General features: G+C 42.7%; 5 protein-coding genes across 5 annotated transcripts; 4 read left to right on the top strand and 1 right to left on the bottom strand.

Moving 5' to 3' along the window:
- Positions 1–313: 313 nt before the first annotated feature.
- On the top strand, positions 314–1,043 carry PG994_014058 (uncharacterized protein; the record flags this gene model as incomplete). The annotated part of the gene is made up of 4 exons (XM_066865467.1): positions 314–424; positions 631–675; positions 731–764; positions 865–1,043. The coding sequence occupies 4 exons, from the start codon at positions 314–316 to the stop codon at positions 1,041–1,043; spliced, it is 369 nt and encodes a 122-aa protein (XP_066708596.1).
- A 713-nt stretch (positions 1,044–1,756) lies between these two features.
- Positions 1,757–2,513, top strand: PG994_014059 (uncharacterized protein; the record flags this gene model as incomplete). The annotated part of the gene is made up of 3 exons (XM_066865468.1): positions 1,757–1,870; positions 2,102–2,237; positions 2,350–2,513. 3 exons carry the CDS (start codon positions 1,757–1,759, stop codon positions 2,511–2,513), a joined length of 414 nt encoding a protein of 137 aa, XP_066708597.1.
- Positions 2,514–2,868: 355 nt separating this feature from the next.
- On the bottom strand, positions 2,869–4,220 carry PG994_014060 (uncharacterized protein; the record flags this gene model as incomplete). Its single annotated transcript, XM_066865469.1, has 4 exons — positions 2,869–2,955; positions 3,022–3,312; positions 3,366–4,023; positions 4,177–4,220. The coding sequence occupies 4 exons, from the start codon at positions 4,218–4,220 to the stop codon at positions 2,869–2,871; spliced, it is 1,080 nt and encodes a 359-aa protein (XP_066708598.1).
- Positions 4,221–5,165: 945 nt separating this feature from the next.
- Positions 5,166–7,632, top strand: PG994_014061 (uncharacterized protein; the record flags this gene model as incomplete). The annotated part of the gene is made up of 3 exons (XM_066865470.1): positions 5,166–5,172; positions 5,251–7,012; positions 7,566–7,632. 3 exons carry the CDS (start codon positions 5,166–5,168, stop codon positions 7,630–7,632), a joined length of 1,836 nt encoding a protein of 611 aa, XP_066708599.1.
- Positions 7,633–8,422: 790 nt separating this feature from the next.
- PG994_014062 (glycylpeptide N-tetradecanoyltransferase) lies at positions 8,423–9,619 on the top strand (the record flags this gene model as incomplete). The annotated part of the gene is made up of 4 exons (XM_066865471.1): positions 8,423–8,457; positions 8,510–8,612; positions 8,665–8,733; positions 8,798–9,619. The coding sequence occupies 4 exons, from the start codon at positions 8,423–8,425 to the stop codon at positions 9,617–9,619; spliced, it is 1,029 nt and encodes a 342-aa protein (XP_066708600.1).
- Between the last annotated feature and the right edge of the window lie 7,373 nt (positions 9,620–16,992).

Consider the following 16,992-nt stretch of genomic DNA (forward strand, 5'->3'; position numbering starts at 1 on the left):
TTAATTCTATACTTATTAAAAAAAATTAATATAAAATTAATTATAAGAAAGTTAATTAAAAGTACACAGCTCGCTTATAGGGTACGTTATACGTATTATAACACAACAAGTTACTAAATACAATTTGTATTCACTGCCTTCCAGCCTAGGTGACCAGTAAATACAAAGCATTCCTCAAACATCAAGATATTTATAAAAGCCACCTCGAAATTAACTCAGCCTTCGATTATCTCCTCCAACAAAGGTTGAAACAACACGAATGTTGACAACTTAGCTAACTGTCCACTGCGCTCGATCGGAACCGACTCTAGCAATGCATTTGCTCATCCGCTTCCTTCTCCTTGGCTTTGTCTCTTCTGTCTTGGGAAATATCTGGGTCTTTGGAACTGAATATGACCACACGACCGGCTACCAGTTCTTTAATGTAAGTATGGTTCTATCACAACTTCATTCCCGGAGCACATTCGTCTGCGTGCCGCAACAACATTGCAGTCTGACTAATCTGATAATTAATACTTACAGGAAAGCTACCCAACGTAGGTTACTCGCCGGGAGGTCCTTCCTGATCCCGAATGGGTCGTTGGAACAAGATATCCAGGGGAAGGATGCCAGCTAAACTACAATTCCCAGTGCGATGAAGAGTCACAAGCGACTTGGTGGCAGCCAGAACATGACGTGAGCGGCGACAAGAAGGGGCGTCCGCGTTGCGGGAACGGACGACGATCCACAGGAACTGGAGGCCAATGTCTACGCTGTGCATTTCAGTAGGTTCATCCACATGTTTTTTGCCGTTCCTTTCAGGATCCTTTGGGATTCTCCTCGTCATAGTAGTACGGTACCGGCTTACTGAACCTCTACCCACAGCAATCTACAAGAATAGGGGCTACAAGATCTTTGATACAGGCGGCAACGAGCATGGTTTCTTTCAGCTCGTTAGATCTGTCACCTGGGATTGTGTATATGCACACGGTCAGGATGAATTTCTAGACATTTCCATCTTTCACTGCAACAGTGATTACACTGTGGAACACATCAATGGCTAGTCAGGCGGACCGTCTTGACCGCACACGTGGACGTGTACCATACATTATGTCCCCTTTCTTAGGGCCCGTCGAGCATTTGTCGTCAAGCCTATAATTCCCTCACGAGCACATGGGCACACTGTGAGCAACTCGTCTACAGCAAACACTGCGCTCTACATCCAGAGAGATAGCCACTTGAGGAATGATTAGCCAGTCAAATTCATGCCAGAGCTCTAGAATATACCACTGTCGTACGTTAATCGTGATGCCGTTGAATAAGAGCCGAGCAAACCAGGACCATATTATGGTTGCAAGAAACAAGATATTACACTCGCAGGACAAGGTGCGGTATCACTTCCATCACCACGTACGAAACGTTATGTCCGTGTTAGGTCTTCGTGACCAATCATTCAACCTTCAAGTGTCATTGTTCACTCTCTCGATCGCATGGATCGGTGACGTGTGCTGAAGAAGCAAATCCCCCAAAGCTAGAACCGAAGTGTGACCTGACTCCAGAGAGCGTGATGATCAATGCCAAGGATTGAGTCACTAGTATTGAAGGTCAAATAACTCATCACTTATCGTGACAAAATCCTTCCCGGCTCCTTGGTATAAATAGAGGCTTTGTTTCTACATATTTCAACTTTCTTGTTCATCAAGGTCCAACTCGCCCATCACACGAAAAGCCTATTTCCCTAACACATAATTGCCAAAACTTTGTCTAATGAGGCACTATGCATTTCCTACTCGGACTCCTACTCTGGGGCTTTGCGTCCTACGCCCATGCAGACTTTTGGGTCTTCTATGAGGATGAAGGTAATGGCCAGCAACGTTACAAGTTCTTCGCAGTAAGTTTTATAGGAATCTTTGTCTCCTAACTTGATAGTGCATCTAGCCGTGTGTACCACATGCCCTTTGCTAACAGCAAGCCCAGGAAAGCTACCCCAGCGTAGGTCGCCCCTAAATTGTTGCCTTACTTCTCGGTCTAGGCTACATTCTTTCCTGTTCCCTCTGGTGTGAAAATGAAGCACTAGTCTGCAGAACCAAGAGTGAACAGTCCGCTAAAATTGATACGGTAGTGCCACGATGTAGAGGTCGCGGAGCCGTGGGTCATCAAAAGTGATGTGAGCGGCGGCAAGAGGGGTGTTCGCGTTGTTGGCGGCGACAAGACATTGCCTGACGTCTTCGAGGCCAACCTGGTCAGCATCCATTACAGTGAGTGCGCCCCCCTCAAGACTTTCCTAACGCCCTCCACCTCTCCCATCTGGGATTTTCTCTCTTCCTTACTTAGGAAGCCTGTTCTAATTGAGCCTTTAAATCGTTGCAGCGATCTACAAAGACAGAGGATATGACATCTACGACCTACAGGGCAACCAACACGGATCCTGCCAGTCCATCAACGACATCGACTATGACTGCGTAGAGGTGAACTGGTTCGGCAGGTCAGTGTTTAACTGCAGCAGCGACTGGAACGCAACAGACATGAATTGAAGTAGGCCTGGTGGCAGACTGGAGGAGGGCCAGAGGAATCCAAGGACGATCCTTGACCACATCCATGCGTGTGTGTACATCATGTGCCTTCTCTCGAGATGCAGTCCGGACGTTTCACGTCAAAGGCGTAATCTCATCATCCACAAAGGTGGCAAGGGAGGTTACGGTATTGGTCATAATATTAGAAGTATTGTTGCTTCTAATTAGGGATACGGAATTACATATACACCATAGGCAATTGCTAGAGGAATAGTCTACAATGGCAGTCACCCAATATACCCAAGCTATCTACCCGACCTGTTGGTTACGTTCCAGTGCTGGAAGAAGACAAGAGGGTTGACGCCATATGATGCAATCACATTTTCGAGAATATGCTTCCGGTATCTCGAGTGAATGCGCCCCCGCCATCGGTAGTTGGTTGCAACATGGCCTCTTGAGCAAGCTATCAGTTCTAGTTCTAGTGTTAACCATGCCGACTATTGGTCATTATACGCAATGCTCCTCCTACGATCTCGTGTGCAACGCCACCACCTGCGCCCCGACTGTGACGGGGCCCGTTTATGGGGGTCGCGAGAGTCCCGGCCGTGACGACATACAGTACGTGGGCATCGGCCTCGGTGCGGCCGAAGGCGCAAGCGGTGGGCTCGACCATCTCGGTCGAGTTGTTCAGATTCCCGCCGACGATGACGCGGCCCCGCGGCGACCACGACCCCCCATGCGCCAAGCTGCGCTTCTCGACCGAATTGTCCGAGCCCGTCACGAGATACACGTCGTCGCCCCGGACGGCGAAGTCGTCGTACTGCATCGCCGTCGCGTCGAGGATGGACGCGACCACCGCAGAGGCCCCGTCACGGCCCCCGCCGCCGGGTCGATGGGCACTTTGGCCAGGATTCCCTGCCCGGTGTTCGTGAAGTAGAGGGTCGTAGAAGAAGGGGCGCTCGCGGAGGAATCGGCGTGGATCCCGTTCACGCCCAAGAGGCCGAAGACGGGGTGCGGCATGGCGGCGGTCAGGCTGTCGTTGACGACGACGTGATACGATCCGGTGACCGTGTCGACGTGGTAGATGAGACCCTGGTGGATATCGCCCACCAGGATGTCTTTCGGCCCGGCACTGGCAGAGGCCCTATTTCCCGGTGAGCTGGGTAAAGAAGCCATGCCGTTCAGGAACAGGGCCTCGGGTATGTCGGCAATCAAGCGGATGGTGTCGGCGGGGTGGCCGTTGCCGTCTGCATTCAACCCCATCTGCCAGACGCTCCAGCTGCCGGGCTCAGGCCCCGCTCCGCGCGTGTAGTTGCCGGCCGCGACGGCAAAGACGCCCGGGTTGATCTCGGCGATTCCCAGTACAGCAGCTGCAATCGGAAGGGTCGAGAAATCCTTAACAGTGGCGGGCTGCGGGTGGGGCTGCGAAGGGTCGATCTGGTCGACGTGCGGCGTGTTGAGGAGCGTCAGGAGGAGTTCTCCGCTGGCTCGGACGGCTATGTTCTCGATCGATGTTCCTAATGGGTAAGTACTGGTAAAGGGTAGTGGCGAAGGGGGTGGTAGTGGAATGAACTCCCCCCTCCACCGCCGTCGCTACAGCCACGGCAGTGAGCGAAGAACGAACAAGGAGATGGACCGAGACCATCTTGTCTTTTTCCCGAACCGTTTGATACGGCGTACTCACTTTGGCAGTAAAGCGAGCGGACTGGGTTTGACTGTCGGATTCATTTTTATGTAAAAGATGTCATTTCTTTATTAATACAATGTACTTAGCTTACCTGCCCTGTAGTGCTTACGGTTTGCCCAGAGGTTGAACATGACCGTAATCACGTCAACCTAAACCCTTGCAAGTCCTTTCGCATTGTAATGGCTACGGCCACGACGATGGGTCCGTAGGATTTCGAGAACAAGCAATCGCATCGGCCTTAATACCGCACAATAGCTTAAAGCCCGATGGTGTGGCGACCAAGCACGCCTGGAGTTTACTTCTATCGCCGTGACCGTTTACCAAGCATTCAGCGGAAGAGGTCCCCGACTCCCCGGCCTGGCTGTGTGCTGACTTACCTGTCTGTATGCAGCTACTGTCCTGCCGAGAAGTACTTAGACTCCTATCTCATATTGCCATCCTAGAGCTATGTAGGTACAGCAATGGCGATCATTAGAAAAGGTGTGGATAGGGATTGGCGACTCCGATCCCCGACCTCCGGGCGTAATTGACAGCGATAGTTGGAAATGAGCCACTGTGGCTAAGTAACTAGTCACACCCTTCGCGGCAGTTGCAGACATGGGGCCACCGATGACGAAGTCTTATTTCTTTAGCAAAAAGCTTATTCGACAGGTACAGACTTGGTGCACACTCGAAGCTCTTACGGCGCAATGCTCACCACTTTGGGATTGCGGGCATGCGGGGGGCATAACCGCCCCTCCAATAAAAGCGACCGAGGGACGCTGGGCATGGTAGCATCGTGCCTCGGATGTCAAGGAAATCGATGCAATCGGGGTTGCACTGGCCATACCAAGACTCAATTCGCGAAGAGGTGGTACGAGCTCTACCAGAGTGTCATGTCTTCTACCATTCTCAACTCCCATTCCTTTCCATCATATCTGCAATTGCAGTTGGACCCTGTCTCTCTCTTCGGCACATTCTGAAACATTGACGCCACCGTGGCAACTATGAACTGTAAGTAAGTTTGCTAGGACTCTAAGACAACTACGACGTCCCAGTTCCCTTAAGTACTGATTGAGATACTGCCAACAGTGACCGGAGCAGGCGCCGCCCTAGGCACAGCTGCTGTTGCTGCTTATCTCGATGGCAAATACCACCTTCGCCAGGACCTATGGAACCCCAACCCGTACTGGCGGCTGCTGAATCTTCAGCTCCTCTTGAAACGCAAGCAGTGGGCCGACAGATTGACCGTATTCGACACGCTGGAAGACCACGCCAATTCGTCCAGGTCTGACGAACTATTCCTGATGTTCGAGGGCCGCACCTGGACCTATGCCCAATTCTTCGCAGCCCTGCAGCCTGTTGGCAACTGGCTCATCAATGATCTCGGCGTACAGCGCGGCGAGTTCGTTGCTATTGACAGCGGCAACTCCCCCGAGTATCTGATACTCATGTTCGCCTTGAATGGCATCGGTGCAGCTACCGCTCTTCTCAACTGCAATCTCACTGGGAAGGCCCTTGTGCACTGTGCCAAGATCGCGTCCGCGCGATACATCCTGACCGAGAACCACGTCCAGCACCTGGTAGACCCCGTCGAGGAGGAACTGGCCCAATCGAGTTGTCAAGTAGTGCGTTTCGACCGCAACAAGTTAGAGAGCCTCCCCGATACTGGCCCGATTCCTCGCTCGCGGCGGCAGAAGCTCAACTTCACCGATCTAGCCGCGCTTCTGTACACCTCTGGAACTACCGGCCTACCGAAAGCCGTGGCCACTACACGATTCCAACAGGTAATCGTTTCCAACGGTTCATTTACGAACCACATCAGCCTCGGCCCTGGCGATCGCATGTACACCTGTCTGCCTCTCTACCACGCGGCCGGCTACGGACTGTGCATCCTCACCTGCATCGCCCGCGGGGCCACCATCGTCTTGTCCCGAAAGTTCTCGCACCGCACCTTCTGGCCCGAGGTTCACGAGTCCAACGCGACGCACATACAGTACGTCGGCGAGTTGTGCCGGTATCTGGTCAACGCTCCTCCCGGCCCGCTGGACAAGGGTCACAAGGTGCGCATGGCGTGGGGCAATGGCATGCGGCCCGATGTCTGGGAGGCGTTCCGGGAGCGGTTCGGCATCGAGTGCATCAACGAGCTTTACGCGGCAAGCGACGGGCCGGCCTTCACCTCCAACGCCAACCGCGGCGACTTCTCGCGCAACGCCATCGGGGTGCGGGGCCCCGTGTGGCACCTCAAGAACTACGGGTTTGAGACCCGTGCCCTCATCGACCCGGAGACCCAGGACCTCGTGCGCGGCCCCGACGGATTCGCCATTCGGGCCAAGCTCGGCGAGGCCGGCGAGATGCTCTACTGGGCCAACCCTAAGAACCCCTCCAGCGCGAGTCCGTACTACAACAACCCGGAGGCGACGAAGAAGCGGTACGTCAAGGACGTCTTTAAGAAGGGCGACATGTGGTTCCGCTCGGGCGACCTGATGCGCCTCGACTCGGAGGGCCGGCTGTACTTCGTCGACCGGCTCGGTGACACCTTCCGCTGGCACTCGGAGAACGTGTCGACCAACGAGGTCAGCGACATGGTCGGCGAGTTCCCGCAGATCGCCGAGACCAACGTCTACGGCGTGCTGGTGCCCCGCATGGACGGGCGCGCCGGGTGCGCCGCGGTCGTGGTGCGCGACGGCGGCGGCGCGGGCGACGTGGACTGGAAGGCCCTGGCGGCGCACTGTCGCGCGCGGCTGCCCGGCTACGCGGTGCCGCTGTTCGTCCGCGTCGTCAAGGAGCTCGAGTACACGGGCAACATGAAGCTGCGCAAGGAGGCGCTGCGGACGGAGGGGTGGACCTGGAGGTCATGGCGAAGAACGCCGAGGCCCAGGACAAGGAGCCGGACCCTATGTTCTGGTTGCCTCCGGGGTCTGAGTCGTATGTGTCGTTTCGGCAGAAGGATCTGGAGGAGTTACGGGGGGGTCGGGTTAGGCTGTGAGATGCTGGGGCTTCTGTTTCATTGGAATATATATTAAGCTGTAAGTTCTAAGTTGCACCTAATAACCCAGGATATGAAGTTTGGTTTGCTTGTTCCTTTTCCCTGCAGCTCAAATTGAACTCATCTCTTCCGATTCGAACTGAAGGCCATCTGCATTTGCATGAACAATTGTTCAATGTAGTCGTCCTTTTTAGAAGCCACAATCACGCAGTCTGTCCGTAAACAGCACATCACTGGGTAAACTGCTGATATTAAGTTCAGTTACAGTAGCATCATGGCTAGCCCCCGAATATCGGCGCTTTAAAAGATGGAAAACGTAGCGATGGTGGGCAGACCCCTGGGAAAAGGGGCCCAGGGCCATTCTTTCGGCCGAATCTCCCCGCAACTCCGCCGTGCTCTGTATGCTACGGCAATGTAGTAGAACGCCGTCATACAGCACCGGTATGGCTTTGAAAGGTAACGGCTATCGTCGCTATGGACAGTAAGTAGGCCCGTTAGCGACATCCGAAATGCAGCTAAAAATCGGGCCTGTGCTAGCGGAGGGATTCAGGATCCACCCGCGACGACACTTCGCGCGAACGCTCCATATACGAATAGGTGGTCCGCAGCTGGCCTAGAAGGAAGGGGTAGCAATGGGGCTGGCCCAGCAGGTTATTTGACTTTCGGGATCGTCAGAGGTAATTCCGAATAGCCTGCATTTGCTTGTCTATCATGACATAGCTCTGCATAGGGTAAGGACAACGGCCCATTCAAGGAGGGCAGTCCAGCCCTCGCTTACGACGAGCGACCTCATTACCCCTCATCTGTGAGTAGTACGTCAAATATTGGCTGGCACAGGTTTGAGCATAAATCTCCCCCTCATCCCCCTCTTCTTCAACGTGACTCCTGAATTCTCATTCACCCATACCTCATCACATTCGACGGACTCGATTACACTCAAACACATCAATACCGTCAACTCTTTCGGTATGAACAACATGGAGAGCCATGGAGTCATGTCATGATGGGAGAGTCTTTGATCAAGGTAACTATGCAAAAGAACGCAGCCGGGTGTTTGACCTGCTTCTCCATGTTGCTCCTGTCCTTCGTCGGAGATGCTTTAAATCCGACAGAAGGGCATTGGCTTCATGGTAAATTAGGTCAATCTGAGAAATACCGGTGAACTTGATCTGGGTAATACCAGCGAAAGGACATGCTTCTTTGACATCCTCCCCCCTTTTGTCCATTTGGTGACGATGGCACTGACTCGTCCAGCATCTTGCTTGATCTTCCATCATGTCGACTGATAAGATCACCTTCTTGACCAACTGGTTAGGACTGAATTGATAGCAGTGTATAGAAATCGTGGCTGACTTGCGACAGGCACGCGACGCCATACCATGCCCCGCTGTACTTGGCTCAGGCCAAGGGCTACTTCAAGGACGAAGGCATCAAGGTCGCCCTCCTCGAGCCCAATGACCCGAGTGTAAGCAGTTCATATGCTCACTTGGGTATGCAATTGCTGACAGTAGCTCTAGGATGTCACTGAGATCATTGGCTCTGGCAAGGCTGATCTTGGATTCAAGGCCATGATCCACACTCTGGCTGTTAGTTGCCCCCACTGGGACATGAATCCTCTGTGTGACGCAATCTAACGTGGCTCTATCATAGGCCAAGGCCCGTGGCTTCCCGGTGCAGTCCATCGGAAGTCTTCTGGACGAGCCCTTCACCGGCGTCGTCTACCTCAAGGAGTCCGGCATCACGCCCGACTTCCGCACCCTGAAGGGCAAGCGCATCGGCTACGTCGGCGAGTTCGGCAAGATCCAGATAGACGAGCTGACGTCGATCTACGGCATGCAGCCAACAGACTACACGGCCGTGCGCTGCGGCATGAACGTGTCGCGGGCCATCATCCAGGGCAAGATCGACGCCGGCATCGGCCTCGAGAACGTGCAGATGGTGGAGCTCGAGGAATGGCTCGCGGCGCAAGGGCGGACCAAGTCCGACGTGCAGATGCTGCGCATCGACGAGCTGGCCGAGCTGGGCTGCTGCTGCTTCTGCTCCATCCTGTACATCGGCAACGATGCCTTCCTCGAGCGACACCCGGACCAGGTCCGCGCCTTCCTGCGCGCCGCCAAGCGCGCGACCGACTTCGTGCTGGCGGACCCGGCCGCGGCCTGGGCCGAGTACGTCGACTGCAAGCCCGTCATGGGCACGGACCTCAACCGCAAGATCTTCGAGCGCAGCTACGCCTACTTCTCGGCCGACCTCCAGAACGTCGCGCGCGACTGGGCCAAGGTCACGGCCTACGGGAAGCGCCTCGGCGTCCTGGCGCCGGGCTTCGCGCCCAACTACACCAACGGCTTCCTCGGCTGGGACCTCGGCGGCGACTCCCGGGACCCCACGGGCGACCAGAAGAGGATGGCGGAGCTGCAGAGGAAGGTCGCGGCCAAGGGCGGGTTTTGCCGACTCCATGCGCAGGCGGCGGCTTGAGCCGTGGCGTTTTGCACATGACGGTATCAGCACGATGGATGTCGTCGTGGTTACGTGTTGAAACTTCACGATCTTTTGAAATCATACAAAAGGGACACTCATTCGCATAACGCTTCCAAACTAGTTACGCACCCAATCTATTTAGACACTCGCTAATCGAATTCCAATACCGGGTTGCCAATATTCGGGACCGGCATTATTTCCACAACTGACATCCCTTGCGTGACCACTGGCTCCAGCAAGCAAACATGTGTGAACTGGTTGCCCACCCTGGGTCTTGGTGTCTGACGATAAGGTGCTCTAGCCCATCGTCATTGGACAATTGGTCCGCCACTGCCACCATTGCCCAGGCCATTAATTAGCAAACAACCCAGGCCCTACCGTTCCACTCTCTCTAGAAGCGTCGCACATCCTTGTGGCCTCATGCCATGCCTGGGCATGTAGCATAAAAAACTGCTAATATTAAAATAATAAGAATTAAGGTTTTTTATATTACTTTAAAAAAAGTATTACGTACCTGCGCGTACGAACCCTTTTTTATTTTATTAAAAAGGGTATATAATACCCCTCGTAATTAGCACTAGAAATAGATATAAATAATATAATATAATAATATAACTTCGATTAAACTCGGAATTTATTTATATATACGTACGAAAGCTTATTTAATATATATAGTAATTATAATACGTTTTTAATTAATAAAGTCTCGACTTTATTAATTTATATAAAGGTAATACGATTTAAAATAACGTTTTTTCGAAATATTAAATCTTAGAATCGATATTACGTAGCCGACGACGCGGGATTCGATCACGATCCGAAATCTCTATAAATTCTCGAAAGCTTTTTAATTTTAAAGAGGAATTAATTATTTAATATATTATTAATCTAAATATTCGATCGTTTTTTCCTTAATTAAGTAATATAAAAGATATAGCGAATCGATTATTTAGTTTACGTAACGCGGGACGCGTCGACGTTAATTAAGCTTTTAATTTTATATAACGATAACTAGACCTCTAAACGCGTTTTAACCGAAGAATTAATTATTAAAAAGTTTTTTTTAAAGGTTTTAACGCGTATTACGCGTAATTTATTATTATATAAAATATAATTAATAAATATAGGATATAAAAGGAGGACATATATAACTTCGACGAAAGCGGGTTTTTTATAGGCTAAATCTCGTTCGAAATAATCGTAACTACTTTCGATCGACACGGAAAGCCTAAAGTAATATAATAAAAGAACTTGGAATAAGTTATAATTATTCAAGGCGTCGAATTAAACGGTGACGCTATCCCTCCGTATATAATCTGTATTAAAAAAACGTACTTCTCTTCTTAATATAAAAATAACCTATTACCGAAGGATTAAGTAATCGCAGTTATTAAAAATAACTAAATTACGAATAAAAGAGGCGAGGACTAGATTCGATATTTTAATTAATATATTAAGTCTTATACGAAAGGTCGTTATCGCTTCTTAATCTTAAACGGCTACGAAAGCTATTACTCGATAGCTTTTAAGCCTTATTACGAAAAGAACTCGATTATTATATTTTATATAATTTCTTATTTATTATATAAGCTCTAGCCTCTTAATATCGGCTGTTTTAATATATTAAAAAAAGTGTATAAAAAAGAAATTAAAGGTTTTATACGGGCGTATATTACTTATATCTTTAAAGAGGACTTTTTATTAACGTTTTTAAAAGCGTTCTAAGCGATTTTTATTATTTCGAATATATAAAAAGGTTTTTAAAAAATAGGACTCGTTTCGTATAATTTAATATATATTATTTTATAATTAAATATAAAGCTACATACTTTAATACCTCCGGGGAAATTTTTTAGCCTATTTATTCTTTAAGAATTAAAAACTTTAAATAACTTAATTAAGGCTTAATCTTGAATCGAATATATTTAAAACCGTATTATACGATATAAAAATAACTCTTTAACGTTTATTTTAATTAGTTTTAATTAAATTAAAAAGGTTATAACGTAAGTTATATACCGAGTTACTTTTTTAAAAAATAAGAACGCGATACTTTAAAAAGTAAATAAAATACTTAGCCGGCACCGCCGTATAAAAAAAACGGCTACAAGATAAAAGATCACTTCGTATATAAGCCAGCTGACGGTGCTACGGTCACCCTATGTAACGGCGACCCTTAAATTTAAATAGCCCTTGATAATACCACATTTAAATTAGTATATAAACTAGTTAGCTTTTCATTTATAATTAATTAAATAATACCATTATCTTCCTTTTTTTCCCCTCTTTTTAATAGGCCGTAAACTTAACGAGTTAGTATTATAACGCGCGATTTAAAATGTTATAAATAGCTCGTTAATAAAATAAGCCGCCGAGAAGTATAATATCTCTAAAATAACTCTAAGAGCTCGGATTTACGGCCGTAAAATTATAAAATAACGGAATAAGTCCTTCCAGGCCTTAATAACAGCGGAAAAGTCTTAGATGGTGACTTAGTACTTTGCGTAATATAATTTAGGCTGCTCACCGGCGTATGTTATTTTCCGGATATTCGCTTAACGGATTTTTTAAATTAACGGGATTAATATAATACTCGGTAAGCACTAGGTTAAAAGATTTATTACTTATTATTTATTTATCGGTATTATTTTTTTTAAGAGGATAAATTTCTTAAGGCTTAACGTAACTTTTATAAAAAGAATTATCGAGTTTTTCGATCGGCTTAATAATTTTATTTTAAAATCGATCCCTTTAGAGTTTCGGTTTAACGTTAACGAGATCGGTAATTAACTCGGCTATAAAATAAATATAATAATTATTAAACTTATTAAAATAAAAAAAATATTAATTATAAACTCTTTTAACCGAAAATAAGCTTCTACGGTTAAATATAATAACGTTTTAAGCTAAGCTTTACCTCCTCTTATTATATTTAAAAGTTAATAGGTCTAGTAATAATAATTTTTTAAAAAAAAGGACTCGTTAATAAATATTATAAAGGATTAAGTCTTTACAGTATCTCTTAAAAGCTAAACTAATAAAGAGCTAGCCTTAATATAATTAAATAAAGTCTTTATCCCTTATATAAAGCTTAAAAACGAGGACTAATAATAGCTTATTATTTTAAATAGCTACGCTAACTACGTAAATAAGGACTTTATTATAACGTACTTAAAATATAAGATATAATTTCTCTTTTTTCCGGCATACTCGTTATACCTATTATAACCCCTAGATCTTAATCCTTTTAATATATTAAAAAATACCTACTATTAAAAAATAACCCTATATTATATAGGGTTTAATAATATAAATATAAATAAAAAAAACTTTTTTTTAATATTACGAACTAATTAAAAAATTTACCTTTTAACTATATATAATAACTAGCGGCTAAGCCGTAACTAATATATTCCCTCGCGATATTACTAAGCCCTTTAATAGCCGGAACCGGAAAATAAAAAACTAAGCAAAAATAGAACTATTTAAGCCTCCCCCCAACGTTTTCGATAAATAATTCTCCTTTACAGCGTTATTAATACTTATAATTAGCCGCTAAATTAAAGAATTAACGGATACGCTTAATAATAATAATATTATTTTCAATAACGCGACGCGCCGGGTTTTATTCTAAAAGCTCTAAAAAAGTCTAAATATTTTCAACGGCTAGATCGGCTAATTAGAACACGAGAAGTTAGTTTTAAAAAGTAATTTAAAAAAAAGAAAGAAGTAAAAAAAAAAAAAAAAATACCTAACCTTAATTAAAAGTTTACGCGTATACGAGATATTATAATAATTAAAAAGGAAATAAATAGCGTTATATCGGAACCCTAGGCTATCACTCCTTTATCATCGGCGCGAAAGCCGTTATAATTAAATCTAACTCTAAATCTAAAATTAAGAGTATTATAAAAGCGTTTCGAGACTAAAACGGTATTTTTAAGATTTTATATTAACTTTTAATTAAATTATTCGTATTATTATTATATAATATTGTTATTAATTTTTAAGGTCGCCGTTATATAGGGTAACCGTAGCACCGTTAACTACCTTATACGAGGATGTTTAAGACACGTTTATAACGCTATAGAATTTACGGAGAGCCCGGGCATATTACGCATACTTATTAAAATAATATAAAAACCTTTAAAAATAATGATTATTAATATATTTAATTAATTTTAAACGTTATAATCGAATTAATTTATAACTTATGAGGCTTAATAATAAAAAGTGCGTAGCTTATTTATATAGGTAGCTCGCTTATAAGGTATATTAGTTTAAAAACTAGTAAAAGTTTTTAGCTTATTTTTTAAATTATTAAAAACTAAGTTAAAATAGCCTCTTTTTTTATATCTCCGTAATTTTATATTACGAGTTTAAAATTCTTATATAGCTTCGTAATTTTACCCTTAATTTTTCGTACGAGCCGTGTTTTAAAAATTCTTTAACTGGTATATTTACCCAGGTTAAATTAAATAAGTTCGAAAACTTTTCGTATAACGAGATTATTAATTTTTTCCGCTTCAAACTTTTAAAATAAATATTTAAACGAAATAATAACGCTATTTTATTAAAATTTAATTATTAAATCGTAATTCTTTTATTTTTTTTAAATAAAAAATACGGCGGTTAAAGCGTTCCGGAGTAAATATTTTTTAAATCGTTCCCGGCCACGTTATATAAGAGCTACCGTAATTTCCTCGGCTATCGGTTTAATATTTAAGGTATTTACCGGCTATTCCGGATCTGGTTATATATCCGGCTCGTTATGCGGTTCTCTGGCCTCTTCCTAGTAATACGGCTTGATTTAGGTTACTCGAAAGGCTTTCGGGCCGTCCGGGGTATTTACCCGGATCGTACAGTTTTCGATAACTGCTATTTTATATAGTCCGGTTTATCTTTTTCTTTTTCGTTAAATTAAAACTTTACTTCAGAGCGGGAATATTAAGGTATTATAAATAGCCGGTCCGTTTTAGGTATTTAAAGCTTAGTAAATATCGATATCCGTACGTATCTTCTAGAGCATCTTTATTACCTTCTATACGGCTTCTCCGCGTGCTTAGATCTCCGGTAACGGTAATAAGTCCCCGTCGATACGAAGGTATATTCCGAATATAAATAAAGTAGGTATTAAGCCGTCGGGGCTAGCCGTATTATTTAAAGCTTTAATAACTATTTAAATTATTATCTCGATATTTATTTAATAATTAAAATCCTTTTATAAAATATTAAAGGTTTTACGTAACGAAACGTATATTTATTCGATTTTATTTATTATTTAATATATTTTAATAAGTATTTATTTATAAATAATTCTTATTATTTATATATAGTTTCGATTTTTTTTTTAAAATTACGTGCCTAAATCGTACGAAATATAATTAAAAGGTTCTTAATAAACGTATATTTAATATTTATAAAAAGTACTTTAAATATTTTATATATTAAATAAATATAAGAATCTAGCCGCTTAAAAAGACGTATGTAAATCGATTATATAAAGTATATCTTATTTATTAATATAAATAAGGTTTATAATAATTTCGTAATTAAAGTCGTATTTATTGTATAACGAGAATTTAAAGTTTTATAACGCTAGATTATATAATTAATATTAAGATTAAAACTTTTAAATCTCTTTAAAAATAATAGGGTCGACGTTATTATAGCCGGTGTTCTTTAAAAACGTATAGAGCTTCTCTTTACGAGGGTATTTAAACCGTCGATAAAGGTATTAAAACTATTTTTTAATAAAATATAACGTTATTTCCGTATAGCCGGTATTAAAGAACGAATATCCCTATTTCTTAATTATAAAGAGTATTTCGCCGTCCTTTTATATAATAAAATTAAAAATATTATTATAATACGTTTTAAACCGGTTAACGTTATATAATAAAAATAAAAAAAGGGTTATAATATTTAAAATATAATATTTAATTATTTTTAATCGGTTTCGTATATTAATTATTTTAATTAACGAGATAAGTTTTAAGCTTCTAAACTTAATTTCGGCGCTCCTTAAGATTTAATCGATTTATACGTCTAGGTTTTCTCGTATATAGGCCTTTATTTAAAGCTTTTTAATTATTAAAAGTAAGGCGGCGCCTGTATTTTAAAGCTCGCTTTAATAAGTTTAGCTATACGGGTTATTAAGGTTAAATTAGTCGGCTTATACGATAACTTTCGGAGAATAAATATCTTTATTAATAAGCTAGTAATAAAACGCGGCGTCTATTAAGTAAGTAATCCTTTATCGTGCGTCTTTTAGATTAAGGTAATCGTACTCCTCTTCGTCGTTTTTTAGCTCTTTTTTTTCCTTTCTTAGTTTCGGACGAAATCCTTATATTCGTCTTAAGTAAAGAGTTCTTATCTAATATTATTATACGTTTAAAAGTATTAAATTATTATACGGGTTCGTTTTTTAATTAAGTAATTTATTAATTAATAGCCTTATTTATAATAAATTCGATAGGTTTTTTATTCGAATTACCGATTTTTATACGATAGCTTAGGTCGGAATATATTTATAGGTCGCTAATTCTTATTTTATTTTAATAATTCGTTATTATATAATAATTTATTATTATAAATTAATCGGTTTTTTTTCGTAGAATTATTTATAAACCGTTTCTTAATTAAGTACGTATTTATAATCGAGTCTCGATATAGTTCCTTCGTTAAATATTATTCCGATAGCCTCTAGTCCGCTACTATATTTAGCAATACGCGAAGGTTCGAAAATAACGCTTTATATATTAGCTTTTAATTAAAAAGGGCCGGTGTAAGCTCCGGAACTCCTCGATAGGCTCGTACGATTAAGGTATAGAGAGCGATATCTCTTTCGAATCCTTTTTCGAGGGCTCGTTATACGAGTTAGAACTTATTTAATAAAATTTTTAAAACTTCGAAAAATTATTTTTTAACGTTTTTATTTTTTACTTATATAAAAAAAGTTATTATTTAATTTATAAAATATTTTATATAGTTTATTATTATATTAAAATACGAGTTTATAAAGTGGTATATCTTATTTTAATTTTTTTTAAGTTCGATATAATTAAAATAAAATATTAAAAAAAAATCGTATAATATTAATCCTTTAATATATCTAGCCGTCGATATATTTTAATAAATATTTATACTTTATCGTACAAGATATCGTATAATTTATTAATATAGTTCTTTTTTTTTTATATATTTTCGAAAAAGTAACGACCTTATTTTAATCGATTTTATTATTATAAATAGCTCGGCTTAGAAAGATATCGTATTTTATAATATACGCTAAATTAAATAATTATATAGTTTAGTTTAGCGGTACCGGAGATTAAAAAAAAAAGGACGATATTTTACAACGCTTAAGT

This window comes from Apiospora phragmitis (genome assembly GCF_038363925.1).
Source record: "Apiospora phragmitis strain CBS 135458 chromosome Unknown utg000013l:1.0-2965645.0:1.0-2969333.0, whole genome shotgun sequence".
Taxonomy (NCBI): domain Eukaryota; kingdom Fungi; phylum Ascomycota; class Sordariomycetes; order Amphisphaeriales; family Apiosporaceae; genus Apiospora; species Apiospora phragmitis.